Source organism: Lipotes vexillifer, unplaced genomic scaffold (assembly GCF_000442215.2).
Source record: "Lipotes vexillifer unplaced genomic scaffold, Lipotes_vexillifer_v1.1 scaffold299, whole genome shotgun sequence".
Classification (NCBI taxonomy): domain Eukaryota; kingdom Metazoa; phylum Chordata; class Mammalia; order Artiodactyla; family Lipotidae; genus Lipotes; species Lipotes vexillifer.
Genome location: NW_006784347.1, coordinates 969658 through 992871, shown reverse-complemented (window position 1 = coordinate 992871; position 23214 = coordinate 969658). Strand labels below are relative to the sequence as shown.

The following is a 23214-nucleotide window of genomic DNA, read 5'->3' as shown; positions in this document are numbered from 1 at the left end:
TTGACAGTATAAAAATGGAAGTATTTACACCATACAGTGGTTTGGATATACTAAATATCAGATATACTGCATTTAGAGCAAAAAGTATCAGAAGGAATGAAAAGAATCACTTAGTAATACATAAAGCAAAAATATATATACAGGAAGAAACAAACTACTCCCACAATCATGAGAGTCATAAATATACCTCTCTTAGTAATTGATAGAACAAACAGCCAAAAGTCAGAATACAGAAGATCTAAACACTGTGATTAAATGCCATGTTTAACAAAATTATCGTAATGACAAAACTAAACTATTTTGTTTAGGGATGCATATGTGGTCACACTATAAGGAAAAGCAAATGATAATCACAAAAATTAGAACAGTGGTTGTTTCTAGGGTATTGGGAGAGGGTTGTGATCAGGGAAGGTTTCCAGGGTGCTGGAAATATTTTACTTTCTGACCTAAGTGATGATTACATGGAGTTAACCTCATAATGATTTCCTGGAAACATTTTTTGTGAAGGGTCAGATAGAAATATGTTAGGCTTTTCAGGCAACATATCATCTCTGTGATATATATTCTTCTTTGTCTATACAACTCAAAAAATCTAAAAATCATTCTTAGCTTGCTAACTGTGGGCTGTAGTTTACCAACTCCTGCATAAAAGGCTCACGGTTTATGTACTTTCTTGTATTTAACAAAAAATATAAAAGAATCATTTAGGGGGAAAAATGCTAAAGTAATTCTTTATCCATTCTTCCCTTTTGACAAATAGTCTTGAGCCCCCACTGTGTACCCAATACTGTTTTGGGTGTTAGAGACTAAAAACTGAACAAGATATCTATTCCATGTGGGGGGGGGGGGACAGTTAAAATGATTACGTCTTTATGTAATAAACACTGTAAGAGATGGAAACAGCAGTAAATAAAACAAAATCCCTGCTCTCTTAGGATTAACATTCTGGTGGGAGAAGCTGGGCAATAGACTAAGTGTATAGTTAAAAATTAAGATAGGTAAATTATTAAATAAAAATATTAAAATTATACCACACAACGACAATGAATGATCTACAACAACACACAGTATGGATGAATCTCACAAAAGTAATGTTGAACGAAAGAAGCCAGACACAAGAGTATATACTGTATGATTCCTTTTATACAAAGTACAGAAACAAAAAAACCCATCTGTACTGTGAGAAGTCAGGATAGTGGCTATCCCCAGTGGCAGGGAGGGGGCTAATGACTGGAAGGGAGCATAAGGGGGTTTCTGGAGGGCCTGGTATTTTGTTTCTTGTACTGGTACACAGTTTGTGAAACTTCATTAAGCTGTAGACTTACATGTATACACTTCTATATGTATAAATATGAATCAATGAAAAAATTTACATACATATCAAAATTTAAATACATATGTCAGGTAGTAATAACTAAGAATTAAAGTAGGATTAGGGACAGAGTTACAAGGTGAGAGGGACTGATATTTAAAGAAGTTGGCCAGGAGAGACCTCTCTGATAAGGTCATTTTTGAGCAACAGCCTGATGAAGAGATTGCTAATCATGCTATTCCTGGAAGAGGGAATAGCAGGTACAAAGGCCGTGAAACAAAAGAGTGCTTCACAGTGTTTAAGGAACTTCAAGGAGGCCAGCATGGCTGGAGTGGTATGAGGGTGAGAGGGGAGCAGATGGAGTCAGGCGGATGGGGGGAGCAAAGATCATGTAGGAGCTTCTAGGCCATGTAAGCCCAGAACAGTCTGGACTAGTCCCTGGACAGTTTTGAGCAGGATCTGTCTTAATTTTTTCACAGAATCATTCTGGCTACTATACTGAAAATAGGTGAGACACAGGCAGAAGCAGGGAGACCACTTTGCAGATTTAATGCAGAGAACCAAAAGAATAGAAAAGAGGTTGGGATTTGGGTACTTTTTAAAAGAAAACAGGATTTATTGACAGGTTAGATATGGGGCATGAAGTTATGGTCTGAAAAACTGGACAGAGTAAACTGTCATTTACCAAGACAGGGTAGACTGCAGGAAGAGCAGTTTGTTGTGTTGTTTTGCTAGTGAGCAAGAGTTCCTCTGTGGACGTTTTTAAGCTGCCCATTTAGTTATGTAAGTGGAAATGTCACATAGAGTTGTATATGTAATTTTCAGGGAAACCAGTGCCCAAGTAAAGGGCTGGCAAGTTCTTTCATCCTAAAAGGCAGATATGGATAATGATACAAGTAACTTGGTAGATTTGGCATAGGTGCATGTGAAAGTTCTCTTCTGATTGCTTCTACTTTCTCAGGAAAATAAAAAAGTAAAGCCATCAGTTGAAATAGTAGAGGAGGAGGAAGTGTTGCTGGAGGCTTGCAGGAAACCGACAAAAATATGAAATATTCATCTAGGAAAAGGGAACTAACTATGGAAATATAATAGGACTGGCAGTAACTAGGAGGTTCATGAGATTGGTGGTCATGAACTTAAAGTGAGATCAGTCAGCATGGGTATATGTGTTTTCCTCTAACCATGCTGAGCTGCTTAGACAAGGAAAAGGTGGAAAATTAGATAACCAGGGCTGAGTTTTTTCAGGCAAATATGATAGAGAGAGAGTGGGGAAAGGGAATTGAAGGGTATACACAAATCAGTAATTATAACAATGAAACACAGAATCTAAGAAGGATAAAGAGCTTCTCAGTGCAATGGAAAAAGGAAATTAAGGCTTGGTTCCTATTTTAACACCCAAGATATACTTAGATTTGCATAATAATGATGAGGCCCCACCACCATTCATAGAGGTGGCAGAAATGTCTACAGATCATTGAATCATCTCTTTTGTTTTCAGGTAAGACCTGACTTAAATGGACACATGATAGATGGGTGGTACACTACTAAAAACCAAATGAAAAAAAAATCTTTTTCAGAGAGAGAAGAGTGATAGACAACAAAATTCTACAAATCATATTCGTCCCAAATAGATAATTCTGCAATGTCATTTAACATTTTAAAACTTTAACTGGTTTAAAACTTAATAAAAATATAGATATAGGCCTCCTCGAAAGTTATCTAACAAACCTCAACCTAACCAAACAGATCTACACATCAAACATTTCTAAAATTTTTAAATATGACAAGGATAACAAAATAATAGTAAAAATTTCAAGTTGAATACATTTTCCTAAGTGCTTTAATAATTATAATCACCCTAATGAATGCATGTTTTCATGAGAGAGAAGAGGGGAAGGATATTTTAAAATACTTTAACAATACAGAAGACTAAATCATTTAGGGAAAAAGTAGTATTAATCAACTCTGCTAAGGCAGAGAAAAGCAACTTTCCTAAACAGAGACCTAGGATGAAAACTCCTGATCTCCCTTTTCCCTTGGATCCCACAGCAATACTTGAAGCATCAGTAGACATAATACACTCTTAAGTACAGAGTTCTTACTGGTATCAACAAATTATTCAAAGGCACTTGAGCAAATTAACACAAAACCCTACATTAGCTAGCTCAGGGATTCTCAACCTTGGCACTAGTGTCATTTTGGACTGGATCTTTGTGGTGGCGCCTGTCCTGTGCACTGTAAGATGTTTAACAGCATCCCTGGCCTCTGCCTAGTAAATGCCTATGGCATCCTTCCACTCATCCTCTATTTCTGACCAATAATTACTCCAACACTGCCAAATGTCCCCTGAGGGGACAAACTACCTCCGGTTGAGAACCACTAACTTGGCTATAATGTTTTTAAGAGTTTCAGACCTCACTTATAGGCAGAAAACAAACCTATCCCAAATTTGTGTAGCTTTAGCTTCTCTACTACATCACTGAGTAAGCCTTAAAAATAATTCAAATGCCAGGAGCTGACCAAATTTTTTTTAAAGGAATTTAGTTATAGGAACATTTAAGTCTGGGAAGGATAAAAATCTAATGTTTGGATTGGAAATCAGTTCCTTGACAGAACAATGAGTTGCAGGCCTAGAAGTAATTTATTATACTGGGAGAAAAGGGTCAGCTCTTATAAAATGTAAATTTACTGATACAGATTTGAATCTAAGTTAAGTGATTCATAGGTAATGCTATGAACGTTTCTCCTTAATGCCTCATTCCCCTTGGGTAACTAACGGAAGAGAAGCTTTTGCTCCAGTGTTCCTGGGCTTCTTGTCTCCTACAACAGGTGTCAAATTTCTCCAGGTGAATGCTTACCGGTAAGGGATTGGATAAGGAATGTTGCGGTGAGGATCGTGCAACTGGCGGAACACTTCTGCCAGGGCTGGTTCCTGGCCCGCTTCCCCCAGCAAACTGGCCAACAGGGAAAAATGGATATGAATAATTCACAACAGTACTAGGCTTCAGATAAGGAGAGTAAAAGATTAATACACAAACAGGTCTTAATTATATATGGCCCCTTTAAGTCAATATATCTTATTCTAGAGAGAAAATGCCATATAAGTCAAATTCTGCTATCTTTTCAACGAGATTTTAAGGGGCAGCTCCAGCAGAAACGTACCAAAGATATAAAGAAAACATGGCTAGAAAGCTGAAGGTACACATGGTTTTGAAAGGACATAAGAGAAGAATGTTTTCCCTTGTCTCAAAATACACGAAGCAGGAATACAGTGGTACAGTGGATGTTAGTGTCTTCTTCAGTAACCACTAAGGATGGGTCAGTGAGCTTACTACAGGTTCCAACGGACTAAAGGGAAGAGGACAAAACAAGAGTCCAAGTCATTTCACTTCAATCTTTGTAAGCCACGAAACCTAGTCTGGCCAAGAGAAAAATCACCTCATTTGTGAATTTTTATATCATCACAGAAAAGACACATCATAAACAAATTTAAATTTGGAAGTCAGCAGCCGTTTCCTCTTACAGAGATGGGGCAGCATAGGGATGATGAAGATGGGGAGGAAGGGGAGGAGAGCACAGTAAAGGCACTATATTCCTCTCTAAAGCCTTAAATGAACAAAAGGATTTAGGTTTTTTAAAAAAATCACTATAGATTTCTTTTTCCAAAAATTTAACTTACCTCAAAGTAATCACTAATTTTATGTCCCCTAGGAGTGCCTTTCCCTGAAAATAAAACCAAAGTAAGTATAGTTTTTCCAGTAACACAAGTAAACCATCATTCGCTGAAGTGTACTAATGTATTCAATAACTGCCTATGTTGTTATCAATTCAAATGTCAAGCTTACTTTTAACAAATGAGCCAATATACCTGTATCATAAGAACAGAAGACATTTTCCTCCACAAAATTAAAGACTGAAATAAGCAGTGAAAGACTTTTTCACAGCTCGCTTTCAAGATTCACTAATCTTTCTTTTACAAGTACACTAACAAAACTCATGCCACAACTGTGCATTAAAATAAAACTAAACTATAAACTACACTCAACTAAGAGGACAAAAAATTCAAAACAAATTCATCAGAACAAAAGGGTTTATTCTATTTCACAAAAAACTTTATGTGACCTTGTCACTTTGGGAAAATTTTCTCCCCAAAAAAGTAAAAAATGATTTGCAGATTAAAAAAATATGAAAAAAAAAAAAAAAAAAAAGACTAGGGTGTCCATTTCTTGGAAGCTCTGCCATTTCATTTATTCTTTCTTTAATTATTTACAGAAATTTGGCATTATTACCATCATATTTACAGATTTATTCCACTGGGCACCAATGTACAACTAAATAATTGACATGGAAGAAGGGCAGGTAAAAGGACAGCCATGTGACTGAAACCATTTCTGCTTGCCTATTATTAACAAATCACTGATCTAGTGCAAGACATAGTTAAAACTCCAATGTAACCTCTTTCCTGTACAATAAATGCTTAGTCTGAAGACAAACCCATGGCGAGAAGATGGTTAACTTACAACAGGGAAAACCAGAGTCCCCAAAGAACTGACACTGTTTCATCAAGTGTGTATCAAATGGCAAGTCTATAATAGACAACCTGATATTCCCTTAAGGAATACAAATCTTCATTGTTAGGAATCCCTGTGCACAAACTAATTACTTAGTGTGAGCTGGAAATTTTCTATCTAAGTACATAAGTATCTAGTATTTTTACTGGTGTGAAATTATTACTACCTTGGCTAGTTTCATATGGTTCAGCTTTTCTTTTCCGGTTTCGCTGGTCATTCTGTTTTTTCTCAGGAGTCTGTTAAATACCATATACATCACAATTAGCATTTGGTTAAATTTTTCACATTATGAAAATTAGAGAGTATGTACAAAATATCAAATTTATAAGGATATTTAACTGGCTCAGACAAGTCCTAAATGAGTGTCCTACTCTTAGAGCAGAGTCATGGAAAGAGTACAGGATCTGGAACCAAGCCACCTATACAATTTTTGGCAAACTGCTCAAAATATCAGAGCTTCAATTTACTTATCTGTAAATCAGGGTTGCTGCAAAGATTACATGAGCTATTTTACAAAGCACAAATGTAGAACAAGCATCTAGCATATAGTAGGCTCTCAGACAGCAGCTGTTACAATATTTCTACTTTTTTTTTTTGGCCATGCCACTCGGCTTGCGGGATCTTATTTCCCCAACCAGGGATTGAACCCGGGCCTGGCACTGAAAGTGCCGAGTCCTAACCACTGGACCACCAGGGAATTTCCACAATATTTCTACTTTAAAAGAGCTTAAATCTAATCCTTTTTTCCAAAAAGGAAAGATATGCATAATCAACTGACTAATTTATTGAAAGTTTTACCTAAGTGCAAAGTAAGCGGTTACCTATCTATGCAGCTAGGTTGTGTGCCTTAAAAAAAAAACTTCAAATTTTCTTACTAAAGTCTGTCGGGCCACACTAACCCACTCTGTTGAAGTACTGAAAAGTGCTAAAATTCAACGGCACCTAGGCTAATTCAGCTACAACTGCAAATCTCTACCCTTTATTGGTGGTTATTATTATCATAATAAAAACCCATCAAGGCCACATCACAACTGTACAACGAGCAAACAACTCAAAGGAGAGTCATTCACACAGACCCTAACAGGACACCAGAGTTTGCAGTGCTATGGTTTAACCCAGACCAAAACTGTGGGAATATGAGAAGTCTTGCAATGGATGTGGCGTCTTACCTCTACTTCTTTATCACTCAAGGACCCCACGCTGCACAAGCTCTGGTTGGAACTCTCACTATTAAGTGGCCCCTGAAAAGAAAGAAAAAAAAAAGAAATCAAAAGAAACTAATTTAAGGATGACAGCAAAAATGAGGGAGAAGCCATTTGATTTTGATATCTAAGTCAGGTCAAAGAAGCCAAGAGTTAACTGCAACACCTCTGAGCCAACTTGAAAAGAACTCAATTAACCATATAGTACAGGGCCCTCATGTTAAAATTCTCTAGCTAATATTATTTTCATTTCCTTTATAAACTCTTAACTCGTGCAAATTTTCCCTTCTAGAGTACTTTCACATGTAGCAAGTTCATTCTTTAAGGAAAACAAGCTGGGGAAAATCAATTCTCTTGGCCTCTTGTATCACAAAGGCATATCTGAAAGTTGAGGTGTTAAGGGGTATGTCAAGGGTTCCTCATGAGGAGGCAGTCAGAGACCATAATGAAGGAAACACTTTTCCGAATCATGTTTTAAAACAGGCATGACTGCTAGCTCAAAAAACAGTTACAAGAGATTGACTTCTAGCCTAATGGAGTGAGGATCTCTGCTAGCTCACTCCTCAGGGAAACTGATGCAAATTATTTTTAAAAACCACCATTCAAAGCCTCTGACAACAGTCCCTAAGGGCAAACAGCAAATGAAGAAACAACCATTCAATAAAATCTATGAAAATTCAGCCTGAAAGGTGGAAGTCTGTGGTATTAGAACCAAGACATTAGACATTAGAACCCCCCCCCCCCATCTCAGCAAGGCTCCAGACTGCTGCAGCCAAGAGCACAAGGCCCCCTCTTCCCCCAGCTCTCAGTCCAAGGGCTTTCTTCCTGGGAGGAGCAGGACTTCGGGCTTCTCAACCCGTCCCCAGCCCCCATTACTGAGGCTAAGTCCCAGGCAAGTACATCAAAGACAGGAGGCTCCCTTCTGCCCAACACTGACTTGTGGAACAGAGGCTCTGCCTTAGGCATGGTCAACTGAGAATACTAGGACCCCAACAGCCCTCTCGCTCAGCTCGTGAGACAGTGGTTCAACACCAGGAGAGACAAGCTGCTGTGGTGTCGCATCTCCACATTCTACCTCCTGGCATTCAGTTCCTACAGCCTGAATGTCACTCACAGAAAAGTATTACTCACTGTCCCCACCCCCAGCTCCAGAACACTGGCTTGGATATTTTGCCAGGGGGGAAAAGCTGGAACGTGTAGTACCAAATCTTTTCCCAAAGGACCTGACTTCATTCCCAACAGAGTGTGGACAAGTGTAAATCTAAGGGAGGTTTTGGTAAAAGGCAAGCGGAAAGAGATTCGTGTAATGAAGATACAGTCTAGACTGTAGGTCAGCTAGTTTGCAGGAGAGAATCAAGGAATAAGACACCAGGGAGGAGACCTCCTGGGGTCAGAGCAAATAGCAAACACTGACCTCAGAAACTTTTCCTTCCAAGGAGCCCCAATTTGACTGGATTAGTTTGTAGTTTGTAGAGGAATGTATGCCTCAGGGCACCGCTGAAAACAAGAGAGCAATCTGGACAACTAGTGTAGTTTAACAGCTGGGTTGGTCAGGAAAAGAGAGTCCTTCTGAGTACCAGTCACCACAGGGTACCTGCAGGCTTACCTAAAGCCATGCCTCCCTGAGGAATACCATGAGGCTTAGCTCTGGGGGGATGGGTTGGAGAACAGACTTCACTAAAATAATCCAGCCAGTCACTAAACAAATAAACAAGCAAATAACAATAACAAGGCCCCAAAGAACAGGATGAGAAATCAGTACCCAGAGGTACTACAACCTATCATCTAAAATGACCAATTTCCAACAAAAAATCACGAGGCATGCAAAGAAACAAACAAGTACAATCCATATACCAGGAAAAGAAAAAAAAAGCAGGCAAAGGAAACTGCCGGTGAGAATGACCAGATGCTGGATTTAACAGAAAAATATTTCAAAACAGCCATCCTAAATATGTTCACGGAACCAAAGGAAACAGTAACTAAAGAAGTAGAGGAAAAGGGACTTCCCTGGTGGCGCAGTGGTTAAGAATCCACCTGCCAACGCAGGAGACACGGATTCAAGCCTTGGTCTGGGAAGATCCCACATGCCGCAGAGCAACTAAGCCCGTGCGCCACAACTACTGAGCCTGTGCTCTAGAGCCCCGCGGGCCACAACTACTTAGCCCGTGTGCCACAACTACTGAAGCCCGCGCGCCTAGAGCCCGTGCTCCGCAACAAGAGAATCCACTGCAATGAGAAGCCCATGCACTGCAACAAAGAGTAGCCCCCGCTCACCACACTAAAGAAAGTCCACGCAACAGTGAAGATCCAATGCAGCCAAAAAGTTCCCTCAAAAAAAAAAATAGGGGTAAATCTTCATGACCTCAAACTGGGCAAAGAATTCTTAGATATAACACTAAAAGTGCCAACAACAAAAGTAAAAAAAAGATAAACTGGACATTTTCAAAATTAAAAACGTTTACAGTTGAAAAGACACTATCAACAAAGAAAACCCACAAAAGATGATATTTTCAAATCACACATCTGATAAGGTACTTGTATGCTGTATAAAGAACTCTTACAATTCAGAAATAAACACAGATAACCCAATTTAAACTGGGCAAAAGGTCTAAACAGACATTTCTCCAAAGATGAGATACAAATGGCCAATAAGCACATGAATAGAAGCTCAACATCATTAGCCAATGGGGAAACACAAATCAAAACCAAAATGGGGTACCACTTCACACTTACTAGGATGGCTAGCTTCAAAAAAGACAACAAGAAGTGCTGGCAAGAATGTGGAGAAACTGGAACCCTCACACCTCACACACTGCTGGTAGGAATGTAAAATAGTGCAGGTGCTTTCAAAAACTGTCGGGCAGTTCCTCAAACAATTAAACACAGAGTTACATATGACCCAGAATGCTACTCCTAGGTACATACTGAAAAGAAATAAAAACATGTACACATACAAACCTGGACACAAATCTTTACAGCAGCATTACTCACAAAAGCCAAAAGGTGGAAACAATCCAGATATCCATCAACTAATAAACGGATACACAAAATATGGTTTATTCATACAATGGAATATTACTTGACCATAAAAAGGAATCAAGCAGTGATACATGCTACAATATAAACAAACCTTGAAAACATTTTGCTGAGTAAAAGAAGCCAGTCACAACAGATCACATATCAAATGACTCTACTCATGTGAAAATCCAGAATAGGGAAATCTAAGACAAACAGAAAGTAAACAGTAGTTGCTTAGGGGAGGAGTTGGAGAACATGGGGGTGATAGCTAAAGGGTATGGGGTTTCTTTCTGAGGGGATAAAAATATTCAAAAACTGTGTTGATGGTTGTACGTATCTGTGAATATACTAAAAACCAATGAATTGTGTAATTTAAATGGGTGAATTGTATGGAATATGAATTACATCTCAATAAGGTTAAAAAAACAAGTTACTAGGCTTAGCGTCAGAAATAGTTTACATTCCTTTAAGAGTGTATTAAGTTTTCTTTTCACTGTGTCCTTAAAGCACTATTTTTAAACTGTAATCAACGCAATATACCAGAAGGCTTCATAGATACTTGTGAAACTGCAAATAAAAAAAATAAACTGAAACTAGGGATAAGAAATAAAATCAAATCATGTATTCCCAGTGACATAAATCAACAAAGATATATTCCTTTATTCCTTTAAAGATATAATAAGACTTCCATGATGTTTTAATTGAAAAAAAAAGAGCTTTATTTACATAAGAATTCTAGAATAATTTAAATTGAATCTTTCTATGCCTAAATTCTTAAAATATTCCATTTGTGAATTATCTTTATTGTAACCATTATGAAGTATTTCCCCTCCCCTTTGGAGAATAATAAAACCGTACACTATATTTTTTATTTTTTATTTTTTTTGTGGTACGCGGGCCTCTCACTGTTGTGGCCTCCCCCACCGTGGAGCACAGGCTCCGGACGCGCAGGCTCAGCGGCCATGGCTCACGGGCCCAGCTGCTCCGCAGCATGTGGGATCTTCCCGGACCAGGGCACGAACCCGTGTCCCCTGCATCGGCAGGCGGACTCTCAACCACTGCGCCACCAGGGAAGCCCTGTACACTATATTTTAACTATCCACTTTACCCACCAACTATCCCTCATTTTCTTTTTTATAAATTAATTTATTTTATTTATTTATTTTTGGCTGTGTTGGGTCTTCGTTGCTGTGCGGGGCTTTCTCTACGTTGCGTTGCACAGGCTTCTCGTTGCAGTGGCTTCTCTTGTTGCGGAGCACGGGCTCTAGGTATGTGGGCTTCAGTAGTTGTGGCACATAGGCTCAGTAGTTGTGGTGCACGGACTTAGTTGCTCCACGGCATGTGGGATCTTCCCGGACCAGGGCTTGAACCCGTGTCCCCTGCATTGGCAGGCGGATTCTTAACCACTGCGCCACCAGGGAAGCCCTATCCCTCATTTTCAAAAGGAAATGGCGGGGCTTCATTCATCACACTTGCCATTTCCTTTTTTTTTTTTTTTTTTTATAAATTTATCTTATTTCATTTATTTCTGGCTGCGTTGGGTCTTTGCTGCTGTGTGTGGGTTTTTCTCTATTTGCGGCGAGCGGTGGCTACTCCCCGCCGCGGTACACGGGCTCCTCACCACGGTACACGGGCTCCTCACTGAGGTGGCTTCTTCCATTGCGCAGCACAGGCTCCAGGTGCACAGGCTTCAGTAGTTGTGGCAAGAGAGAACTGAAGAACCTATTTTTTATTAGCAATTACTGATAATGACATAAACTGTAAAGTGTGCATAACAGTGGTGTACATTGTAGTGTTTGAAATACCGATGCAAGAGGCACAAGGATCCTTGTGGTTCCTTGGGTATGTGTGTCTAACGAAAAGAAAAAAAGGATTAAGAATCACTTAATCCTACCTTTCACCATCCTTTTCTGATGCACAGCATCCCAAATTATTATAAAATCATTAGATTAAATTTAATTAGCAGGGATAAATGACATACATTCCCTGTTCTAAAACAGCTTACTGTCTAGTAAGGGAGCTAACCAAAGGCTTTTAGGCAAACAATGTTATCTTTCAAAAATGTCACTATCATTAAAAAACAAAAAAGGCAGGAAAAAACTGAACTAAATTAGATGAGGATAAAAAGGCATGACTAAATTCAATGTATGATCCTTGATTTGACTCTGGATAGCAAAACAAAGCAAAACCAATAAAGGACATTATTGGGACAAAGGCAGAAACTGAATATGGACTATATTAGATAATTAAGTTCCAGTCTATTATTATCAGTCCTTCAATTGTAAATTTTCCTACTTGCTGCATCTTTTTACTCAGGTGCTTTATAAGTTTTGTATGAGTTCATATTCAGCTTTGGGGGAGTTCTCCACATTTCAGGAGTTAAGGAGCAGTCAGTCCCAAGGGAAGTTTAATGGTCACCTCTGCCAGTGCCCTACAACATTCATCAGTTCCAAACATATTTATACATTAGCTTTCCTGCCCAGGATTTCCGCACAAAATTGTAGTTTCCATTTCTTGTGGCTTTTAACAGCCACAATCCAAAGTTAGGCAGCTTCACTTCCATCCTATGTCCTGGACTGGTGGGCAGTTTTACTAGTCTTAATTCATAGACAGGTTTGCCCCTTCCCAATTCCCAGCCTTATACAGTTCCAGTTCAAGCCTTTGGCCTCAATTACTACCCCCAGGGGAAATTAACCCCAAAAGCATAAAAGCTTATGGGTTACCAAAGTTTAACTCCCATTCACCACTGTGACATCTTTGTCTTCATCTCCCAAGTTAAAATAACTAGGATTCAATTTTTCCTATTTTTCTGACACTGCTGACATTCAGGAATTATATAATTTTCATATACTTCATTTAGCCAGTCACTTTACTGAACTGTTATTCTTTCTAATCATCTCACAGTTTGTTCCTCTTGAGTTTGTTGTCTAGATATAAATCATAGCATTTATAAATAATAAGCTTATACATTCCTTTCCATAATTTATATCTCTTATTGTTTCATATTTTACTGCTTTGAATAAAACATAATCACCATAAATAACACTGTTTTGTTCTTCTTTTTTCAAGGTGACTCCTCTAGTGCTTTACCATTAAAAATTGTAATAAGACTGCAAAGAGCCAAAATAATCTTGTAAAAGTTAGAGCTGGAGGTCTCCCACTTCCACTTATTACAAAGCTACAGTAATCAAAACAGTATGGCACTGGTATGTAGATAGACATACAGACGAAGGATATAGCATGTTCTTAGACTGGAAGAATCAACATTGTCAAAGGAGTAGCAGGAGAGAGTCTTGTTGAATCAGTTCTGCATCTTGATTGTGGTGGTGGATACAATAAGCTACACAAGTGATAAAATTTCACAAAAGTACATGTACACACACACACACACACAAATGATGTGTGTATGCATGAAATCTGAAGAGTTCTGTGGATTTCACCAATGTCAATTTCCTGATTTTAATATTGTACTATAATTACATGAGGTGCTCACATTGGGAGAGAAGGGGTATAACTACTTGCTATAGTTAAGAAATGATAATGGTAAACAATACTTAGGTAGTGCTTGCTACACAGTCAGGTATTCTATATTAGCACATTTAATCCTCCTAACAACCTGTAATGGGCTCAACTGTGTCTTCCTCAAATTTATATGTTGAAGTCCTAACCCCCAAAACCTCAGAATGTATTTGGAGACAGGGCCTTTGAAGAGGTAACTAAGCTAAAATGTGTCATTAGGGTGGACCCTAATCCAATACGACTGATGCCCTTATACAAAGTGGAAATTAGGACATAGAGGCACCAGACATGCACACACACAGAGGGAAGACCATATGAGGACACAGCAAGAAGGTGGTCATCTGCAAGCCAAGGAGAGAAAGCCTCAAAAGCAATCAATCCTACTGACATGCTGATCTTGAACTTCCAGCCTCCAGAACTGTGAGAAAATAAATTTCCATTGTTTAAGCCGCCCGGTCTATGTTATGGCAGCCCTAGCAAACTAATGACAACCTTATATGATAGCTATCAGTAGTCTCATTATTAGATGAGGAAACTATAAGAGAAGTTTAGTGAACTGCCCAACGTCACACAGCTGGCAAGAAGCAGAGCCAGGATCTAGACCTAAGCTACCTGGCTTCAAAATACGTGCTACTAGCCATTCAGTAGCACTATACTCTAGATATATTAATATAGAGTCATCTCTACATATATCAATACATTTTTAAGTGAGTGTTACATATATATTTTTTAATATATTTATTTATTTATTTAGGCTGCATTGGGTCTTCGTTGCTGCACGCGGGCTTTCTCTAGTTGCGGCGAGCGGGGACTACTCTTTGTTGTGGTCCATAGGCTTCCCATTGTGGTGGCTTCTCTTGTTGTGGAGCATGGGCTCTAGGCACGCGGGCTTCAGTAGTTGTGGCTCACGGGCTCTAGAGCGCAGGCTCAGTAGTTGTGGCACACGAGCTTAGTTGCTCCACAGCATGTGGGATCCTCCCAGACGAGGGCTTGAACCCGTGTCCCCTGCATTGACAGGCGGATTCCTAACCACTACGCCACCAGGGAAGTCTTATTAATACATTTTTAAAATATTGAACTTGTCCAACATTCTTTGGATAAACTCCCTGAAACAAAATAATTAGCCATTCGCAAGTATTTTTACTTGAATTTAAACATCTATATATTCATAAATGAAATTAGGTTATACTTTTACTTCCTCATATCTGTCAGGTTTTGCTATCAGAGTTTATTATTCCTATGTTATTATTTAACATGAGAATTATCTACTTCTTGAAAGGTTAGGAGAGATCACCAGTAACCAGGGAGTGGATTTTTTTGCACTGCTTCGAAGGAGTAGGAGGAAGGAAATCACTTTATAATCTTGATTTTTCCTTGGTTACAGGAGTCTATTCTGATTTTACATCTTATTTTCGTCAACATTAATTTCTACTACCTTTGAGTGAAATTATCTAATTCACTGAGATTTTCATATTAATCACATAACTAACAGCATCCATTTTGTTTTTTCTCTAAGTCCTCACTTTTGTTATATTCCATTTACTTTCTCCATTTTCCTCTGTTTTCTAATTTTCCAACTCTAGATTGATTCATTCCTAATCTTCAATCTATTGAAAGTCAGCCTTTAACACAACAGTTTATTTTTTTAAATAAAGATAAAAGAAAAAAATTTTTTTTAAACAAAGTACGATAATAAGTTAAGACTCCTCAGTAAAAGCCCTATTTTCTACACTAACATTTAAGCTGATTACCCTGTCTCCTGCTAATGATTTTTTTTTAAGTAAAACACCAAATGGACAGTTTAAAAAACAGACAAGAGTCGTTTCTCATTTTAAGAAAAGCAGGGCTCCCCAAAACAAAACACACTTTTAATATACTTAAATGCACTTTTAGGGGGCTTAAAAATACGTCAGTAACAAGCCTAAAGAAAACCTTGTGGACAAGTTATAAACTTATGAAAACTGAGGCTAAAATACGAATGTTGACAACCAGCTTTAGCACATGAATGAAGCCTATATGAACCAAGAAAACCTTGTAAAAGTGGAGGCCAAAGGTTAATCTTTCACTCTTGTAAAAATTTAAATGTCAACATTTGTTTAGTTTCTAAAGTCTTCATTTCCTCCTTGAACTAAATTGGCATCTTAAAAGGGATTGAGAACAGCAGACAAAAGTTAAACTTAAGTATAAAGGAGCACAGCTGACAACAGGGTCAAACTACCTGAGGTAGTTAAAAGATATTCCATTAAAAAAAAAAAAGATACTCCATTAAAGACTAGACCTAATGGGTTAAAACTAGGGGTCTCTGTACTTTTTTTAGTCATTAGTTAGCACCACCTTTTCACCCCATAGCAGAGTCAAATCAGTGGGGTGATTTTAAATGAATGACTTTGTGTTTTGGCAAGCAAGCAAAATATTACAGTATACTGTCAAGAAAATCCTTAACTAATATTAATGATTTTTAGTAGTACTTCAGTCCTAAATAAATGGCAATTTCAGTCCTAAATAAATGGCAAAATCCTAACCATGTAATTTATTAACACCCACTTCCAGACAAGCAAGTCCAACAATAAGAAATCCTTTGTTTTTTCTCCTGGACAAACCTGCCTATGGAAGTCTGTATATTTACTCAAGATCTGGCACATATAACCAACAAGACAGATAATACGACATTGGCAAGGATATGGAGAAAGTTTAACCCTCATATACTGCTGGTGGAGAGGTAAATGGCACAGCCACTTTGAGAAACAGTCTGGCAGTCCCTCAAAGGGTTAAACTAATGACTAAAAAAAAATAGACAGATCCTTAGTATTATATTATGTTCATCCTTTAATGGACTATCTCTTAACCATAAGATCCAGCAATTCCACTCCTAGGAATACACCCAAGAGAAATGAAAACATATGTGCACACAAAAACATGTACATGAATGTTCATGGCACATTATTCATAACAGCCAAAAAATGGAAACAGCCCAAACGTCCATCAACCGAAAGAATGAATAAACAAAATGAGGTCTATCCATACAATGGAATATTATTTGGGAATAAAAAGAAATGAAGTTCTGATACAGGAACAAGCCTTATAAACGTGAAGCTAAGTGAAAGAAGCCAATCACAAAGGACCACATATTGTATGATTCCATTTATATTAAATTTTCAGAACAGGCAAAATCTATCGAGACAAAAAGTAGACTAATGGTTGCCTAGAGCTGAGAGAGAGAGGGATTTTGAGGGTGAAAGCTAAGGGATAAGGTTTTTTGGTTTTGGTTTTGGTTTTTGAGGTGAGGAAAATGTTCCAAAGTTGATTGTGGTAATGGTTTCACATTTCTATAAATACACTTGGAGCCACTGAATTGTATACCTTAATTGAGTAAGTAAACTGTATGTTGTGTGAATTACATCTCAATAAAACTTAAAAATCAGTGCACTCGGGCTTCCCTGGTGGTGCAGTGGTTAAGAATCCGCCTGCCAATGCAGGGGACACGGGTTCGAGCCCTGGTCCGGGAAGATCCCACATGCCACGGAGCAACTAAGCCCGTGTGCCACAACTACTGAGCCTGCACTCTAGAGCCTGCAAGCCACAATTACTGAAGTCCGCAAACCTAGAGCCCATGCTCCACAACACGAGAAGCCACCGCAATGAGAAGCCCACGCACCGCAACGAAGAGTAGCCCTTGCTCGCCGCAACTAGAGAAAGCCTGCGCAGCAACGAAGACCCAACACAGCCAAAAATAAAATAAAAAAATAAAAAATCAGTGCACTCTTGCTCAATACAGGAAGGACTTACAACCATGGGACTGTACTGCTACTGTGGTGGATACAGAAGAGCATCAAACATAATCCTGCCCTCCAGAGCTTCCTGATCATCTATGGAAAGGATCAGGCTACCGTTTTCTCCTTCTAATTTTCTAATCCCTTATCTAATATTTCTTTAAGTAAGTGACAAAACACCATTCTACAAATGTGTTTACGGGATGATTATTTAAACAGTGATCCAAACTAGGTCTACATTTAACAACTTCTTTATGGTAGATCTCAAAATCATCTGCTGTGTGAAAAGTAAGTTCAAAACAATAATGATAAGTTCAGAACAATAATAATAACAATAATGTTTGTAAAAGTCACAGAGAAATCAGTACTGTATGTTTTCTACGGGTAAATATGTATGCAAGTGGATAAGTACAGTATTTTAAAAATCTAGGTGGATACATACCAAAGTTTTCTGAACAATTACAGTTCTCATTATTATAAAAGTATGCATGCATTCCTTATACAACTGAAAATTAATCATTTAAAAAAACTAATCCTAAGGGAAAGGAGTATGACTTCAATTCACATAAAAGCAAGTCATATGGACTTTATAGCTTATCATAAAGCTTACAATTTAGTCTTTAACCTTACTCCTTATGCTAAAAAAACAAAAAAACCTCTCCTTTATTGATTAAAAACTACAAATTTAATATTTACAGACAGAAAAGGGAAGCTATGTACAAAATCATGGGGCACATTCACAGTAAAGATAACACAGAAGAAATGGTCATAAGAACAAAAATTAAAAGATCAGCATAATCTTTCATAAGAAAGATAATCATAATCAGAATTAAAATATCCAAGGGATACATAACCCTAAAGAAAGTTTGATGACCAGTAAGTTTAAGGTTCCTGGCTTTTACTGTTTTGAAGAGATCATTAATTAATCTGTAAGAAACAAACCCACTGCCCTCTCCTACAGGAAACAGTATAACAAAACTCCTACTGCAGGGCTTCCCTGGTGGCACAGTGGTTAAGAATCCACCTGCCAATGCAGGGGACACAGGTTCGAGCCCTGGTCCGGGAAGATCCCACATGCAGCGAAGCAACTAAGCCCGTGCACCACAACTACTGAGCCTGGGTTCTAGAGCCCGGGCACCACAACTACTGAGTCCACGTGCCACAACTACTGAAGCCCGCGCACCTAGAGCCCATGCTCCGCAATAAGAGAAGCCACCACAATGAGAAGCCCATGCACCACAACGAAGAGCAGCCCCCACTCACCGCAACTAGAGAAACTCCAAGCACAGCAACGAAGGCCCAACACAGCCAAAATAAATAAATAAATAAAAGTTTTTCTCTAAAAAAAAAAAGGAAGATTCAAACTTAGCACTAAAAATTAATCTCACTTATTCACATTTCCTGAATGGGCAAGAATGGGATGGCCCAGGGTTGTGACCAACAGAAAAATGAGAATAGCTGGTACCGACAGTTTAAAGTCAGGTAGGTGTGGGACTGAATCACTGAACCACTGAATGAAACTAGGCAAATCACTTAAGCTCTATGAGCTCTGGTCTTCTCATCTGTGATAAAAAAGGAAAAACCACCCACCTTAGGAATATTGCAAGAATTAAATAATACTATATATTGGGGAGGTGGGTAAAATACTGCCTGAAATAAAATTGGTGCTCAATGGGAGTACGGGAAGATATGCATGGACCATCCTTAACATGAAACTTTAAACAACCAAGCCAACCAGTTTTAACCACTCTATAAACTGTCAGGCATATATTACAATAAAATAGTTTGCCCACATGGAGGCCAGATTATTCAACAAGTCACAATATTTAAAATCTAACTAAAAGGTAATGGCTTTGAACCACTGATCTAAATAAAAAATGCTAAACCAAGGCTGGGAACGCAGCACTCTCAATCTATTTTCTCCCTGCAATCTCCACTGGATTATAAACTCCATGAGTGAAGGGATAATCTTCTACTCACTACTATATACTATGTCCCTAGCACAGTATCTATTACATAACAGGTATTTAACGAAGGTGTGCTCATAAACAAATGATGTTCTTTAATCCTTTGTACCTCAATGTCCTCATTAATGAAATGGGAATACAAAGCAACTTCTATTACAAGGAACTCTAAGAAATATTCTCACCCTTCTGTTCTTGAGGAATGTTTTTATATTTATACTATTTGATGCTATTGTAAATTATATTGCTTTTCAAATTTCAATTGCCAATTGTACATTGCAAGTTTACATAAATACAATTGATGTATTTCAGAAATTGAACTTGTAGCCTGGCTAAACTTAAATTCTAGTAGCTTTTTTTTTTACACCAATTACTCAGAACTTTCTACATGCATAATCATGTCATCTATTGGGTTGGCGAAAAAGTTCGTTCGACTTTTTCCCTAAGATGGCTCTAGTGCCACTTAGTTGTCTTTAACTTCATTCGAAACAATTTTGTTAGACTGTATTGTGACAGCTGTCATATCAGTGTGCATTTAAAAAAAACATCAAAATTGGTGAATTTTTGTGTAGCCGTTTTTATATTGAAGATGGAAGAAAAAAAAGCAACATTTTCAGCATATTATGCTTTATTATTTCAAGAAAGGTAAAAATGCAACTGAAACGCAAAAAACGATTTGTGCAGTGTATGGAGAAGGTGCTGTGACTGATCAAACGTGTCAAAAGTGGTTTGCAAAGTTTTATGCTGGAGATTTCTCGCTGGACGATGCTCCACGGTTGGGTACACCAGCTGAAGTTGATAGCGATCAAATCGAGACATTAATTGAGAACAATCAGTGTTTTACCAAGCGGGAGATAGCCGACATACTCAAAATATCCAAATCAAGCACTGAAAATCATTTGCACCAGCCTGGTTATGTTACTCACTTTGATGTTTGGGTTCCACATAAGCTAAGCGAAAAAAACTCTCTTGACTATATTTCTGAATGCTATTCTCTAATTAAACGTAACAAAAAGGTTTCGTTTTTAAAACAAATTGTGACAGGCAATGAAAACTGGATACTGTACGATAATGTGGAACACAAGATATCGTGGGACAGGCGAAATGAACCACCACCAACCACACCAAAGACCGGTCTTCATCCAAAGAAGGTGATGTTGTGTATATGGTGGGATTGGAAGGGAGTCCTCTATTATGAGCTCCTTCTGGAAAATCAAACGATTAATTCCAACAAGTACTGCTCTCAATTAGACCAAGTGAAAACAGCACTCAAGGAAAAGTGTCTGGAATTAGTCAACAGAACACACATTATCTTCCATTAGGATAATGCAAGAAGACCACATGTTTCTTTGATAACCAGGCAAAAACTGTTACAGCTTGGCTGGATGGTTCTGATTCATCTGCCGTATTCACCAGACACTGCACCTTTGGATTTCCATTTATTTCAGTCTTTACAAAATTCTCTTAATGGAAAAAATTTCAATTCCCTGGAAGACTATAAAATGCACATGGAACAGTTCTTTGCTCAAAAAGAGAAAGTTTTGGGAAGATGGAATTATGAAGTTGCCTGAAAAATGGCAGAAGGTAGTAGAACAAAACAGTGAATACGTTGTTCAAAAAAGTTCTTGGTGGGGCTTCCCTGGTGGCGCAGTGGTTGGGAGTCCGCCTGCCGATGCAGGGGACGCGGGTTCGTGCCCCGGTCCGGGAGGATCCCACATGCCGCGGAGCGGCTGGGCCCCTGAGCCATGGCCACTGACCCTGTGTGTCTGGAGCCTGTGCTCCGCAACGGGAGGGGCCACAACAGTGAGAGGCCCGCGTACCGCAAAAAAAAAAAAAAAAAAGTTCTTGGTGAAAATGAAAAATGTGTCTTTTATTTTTACTTAAATACCAAAGGAACTTTCTGGCCAAAGCAATATAAGACATCTAAAAAATAAACATAGTTTTATTTTTCCTTTCCAATCTATAAGCTTATTTGTTTTACTTGCCTTAATGCATCTGGATAGGACCTTCAGAACATGCTGAATTGAAGCTGTGAGAACAAATATCCTTGACATGTTCTGGACATTAGGCTGAACGCACTCAATCTTTCACCATTTAAGTATGAGGTTCATTGCAGGTTTTTAATAGAAGTCTTTTATCAGATTGAGGAAGTTCCCTTCTGTTCCTAACCAGCTGAGAGCTTTTATCACAAATTAGTGCTGAACTCTGTTCAAGTGCTTCTTATGCATCTATTACAAGATCATTTAGCTTTTCACCTTTATCAATATGGTAGATTACATTGACTTTTAATGTTCAATCTACCTTGCAATTGGGATTTAAACCCAATTGGTCATGATGTGTTATCATACATATAGGATACATATAGAGAGCTAGATTCAATTTACTAATATTTTGTCAATGATTTTTGCATATTATATTCATGAGGGATACTGAGCTATGGTTTTCTTTTTTCATAATGTCTTTACCTGGTTTGGTATCAAGGTAATGCTGGTCTCATAAGTGTTTTCTGAAATTTGTGAAAATTTTGTTATTTCTTCCTTAAATGTTTGATAGAATTCACCAATAAAGCCGTGTGGTCCTGGACTTTTCTTTGTGGAAAGGCTTTTAATTACAAATCCAATTTCTTTAATTAATATAGGGTTATTCAGAGTTGCTTTCTATTTCATTTATTTCAACTATTTATTTCTCTCCTACTTAGTTTGCTCTTTTTCCAACTTCTTAAGGGGGAAGCTTGGGTCATTGATTTTAGATGTTTCTTTTGAAACTGTTTCCTTCTAAAGCACTGCTTTAGCTGCATACCACAAATTTTGATAAACTGTGTTTCATTTTCACTCAGGTCAAAAGATTTTCTAATTTCCCTTGTGAATTCTTCTTTGATCTAAAGTTTTTTTAAAAGTATGTTATTTAACTTGCAAATATTTGGAGATTTTCCAGGTATCTTTTCCTTTCTGATTTCTTATTTAATTTTGTTGTAGTCGGAATACTCTCTATATAATTTTAATCCTTTAAAATTTGTTGAAACAAGTTTTATAGCCCAGGATATAGTCCATTTTGGTAAATGTTCCATGTGTGCCTGAAAAGCATGTGGGTATAGTGTTCTATAAATGTCAATTAGGTACAGTTCACTGACAGTACTGTCCAAATGTTTTATATCCTTGCTGATTTTTTTGCCTGCTTGTTTTATCAATTATTGAGAAAGAATACTGCAATTTCCAACTAAAGCTGTGGATTCGTCTACTGCTCCTTTCAATTGTCAGTTTTTGCTTTGCTCTGTTATTGGATGCATAACATTTACAACTGCTGAGTCTTCTCAATGGATTGATCCTTTTATCATTATGAAATGCCCTTCATTACCCCTTGTAATATTTTCCTTGTTCTCAAGTCTCCTTTGTCTAATACAACTATAGGCACGCCAATCTTTTTATACTTAGTGTTTATACAGTATCTTTTCCCATCCTTTTAAATACAAAGATACAGGTTAAAAATAAGGTGGGTTTCTTGTAGACAGCACATAGTTGGATCACATAACAACGATCTAACCTGACACTCTTAACTGGAGTGCTAGACCATTTACAAATTTATTTAATTATCTGTGTTTAAACCTACTATGTTACTTTCTTTTCCTATCTTTTGTTTCTTTTCCTCCTCCCCATCCTTCTTTAGAACTGAGGTACATATTTTTTCAAGTATTCCATTTTATCTCCACTAAGAGATCATTAGCTATTATCTCTGTTTTGTTATTTTCTTAAGTGGTATGCATATTTAACTTATCATAACCAACCTCCAAATAATCTATGGGAAAAGAATCTAAAAAAAGAGTAGATGTATGTATATGTATAACTGATTCACTTTGCTGTA

The 23214-nt window shown here is 37.9% G+C and overlaps 1 protein-coding gene across 3 annotated transcripts in view; it reads right to left on the bottom strand.

Moving 5' to 3' along the window:
* Window positions 1–23214, bottom strand: part of TLK2 (tousled like kinase 2) — a 110279-nt gene that overhangs the window by 65875 nt on the left and 21190 nt on the right. For 2 of the 3 annotated variants that reach the window (XM_007456746.1, XM_007456747.1), the window contains exons 3-6: window positions 7053–7124; window positions 6050–6119; window positions 4992–5035; window positions 4171–4266 (exon numbers count right to left, since the gene is read on the bottom strand). In XM_007456746.1, coding sequence (XP_007456808.1) covers window positions 4171–4266; window positions 4992–5035; window positions 6050–6119; window positions 7053–7124 — 282 coding nt within the window. The remainder of the gene's footprint in view (window positions 1–4170; window positions 4267–4991; window positions 5036–6049; window positions 6120–7052; window positions 7125–23214) is intronic. The other variant, XM_007456748.1, reaches the window with a different exon arrangement.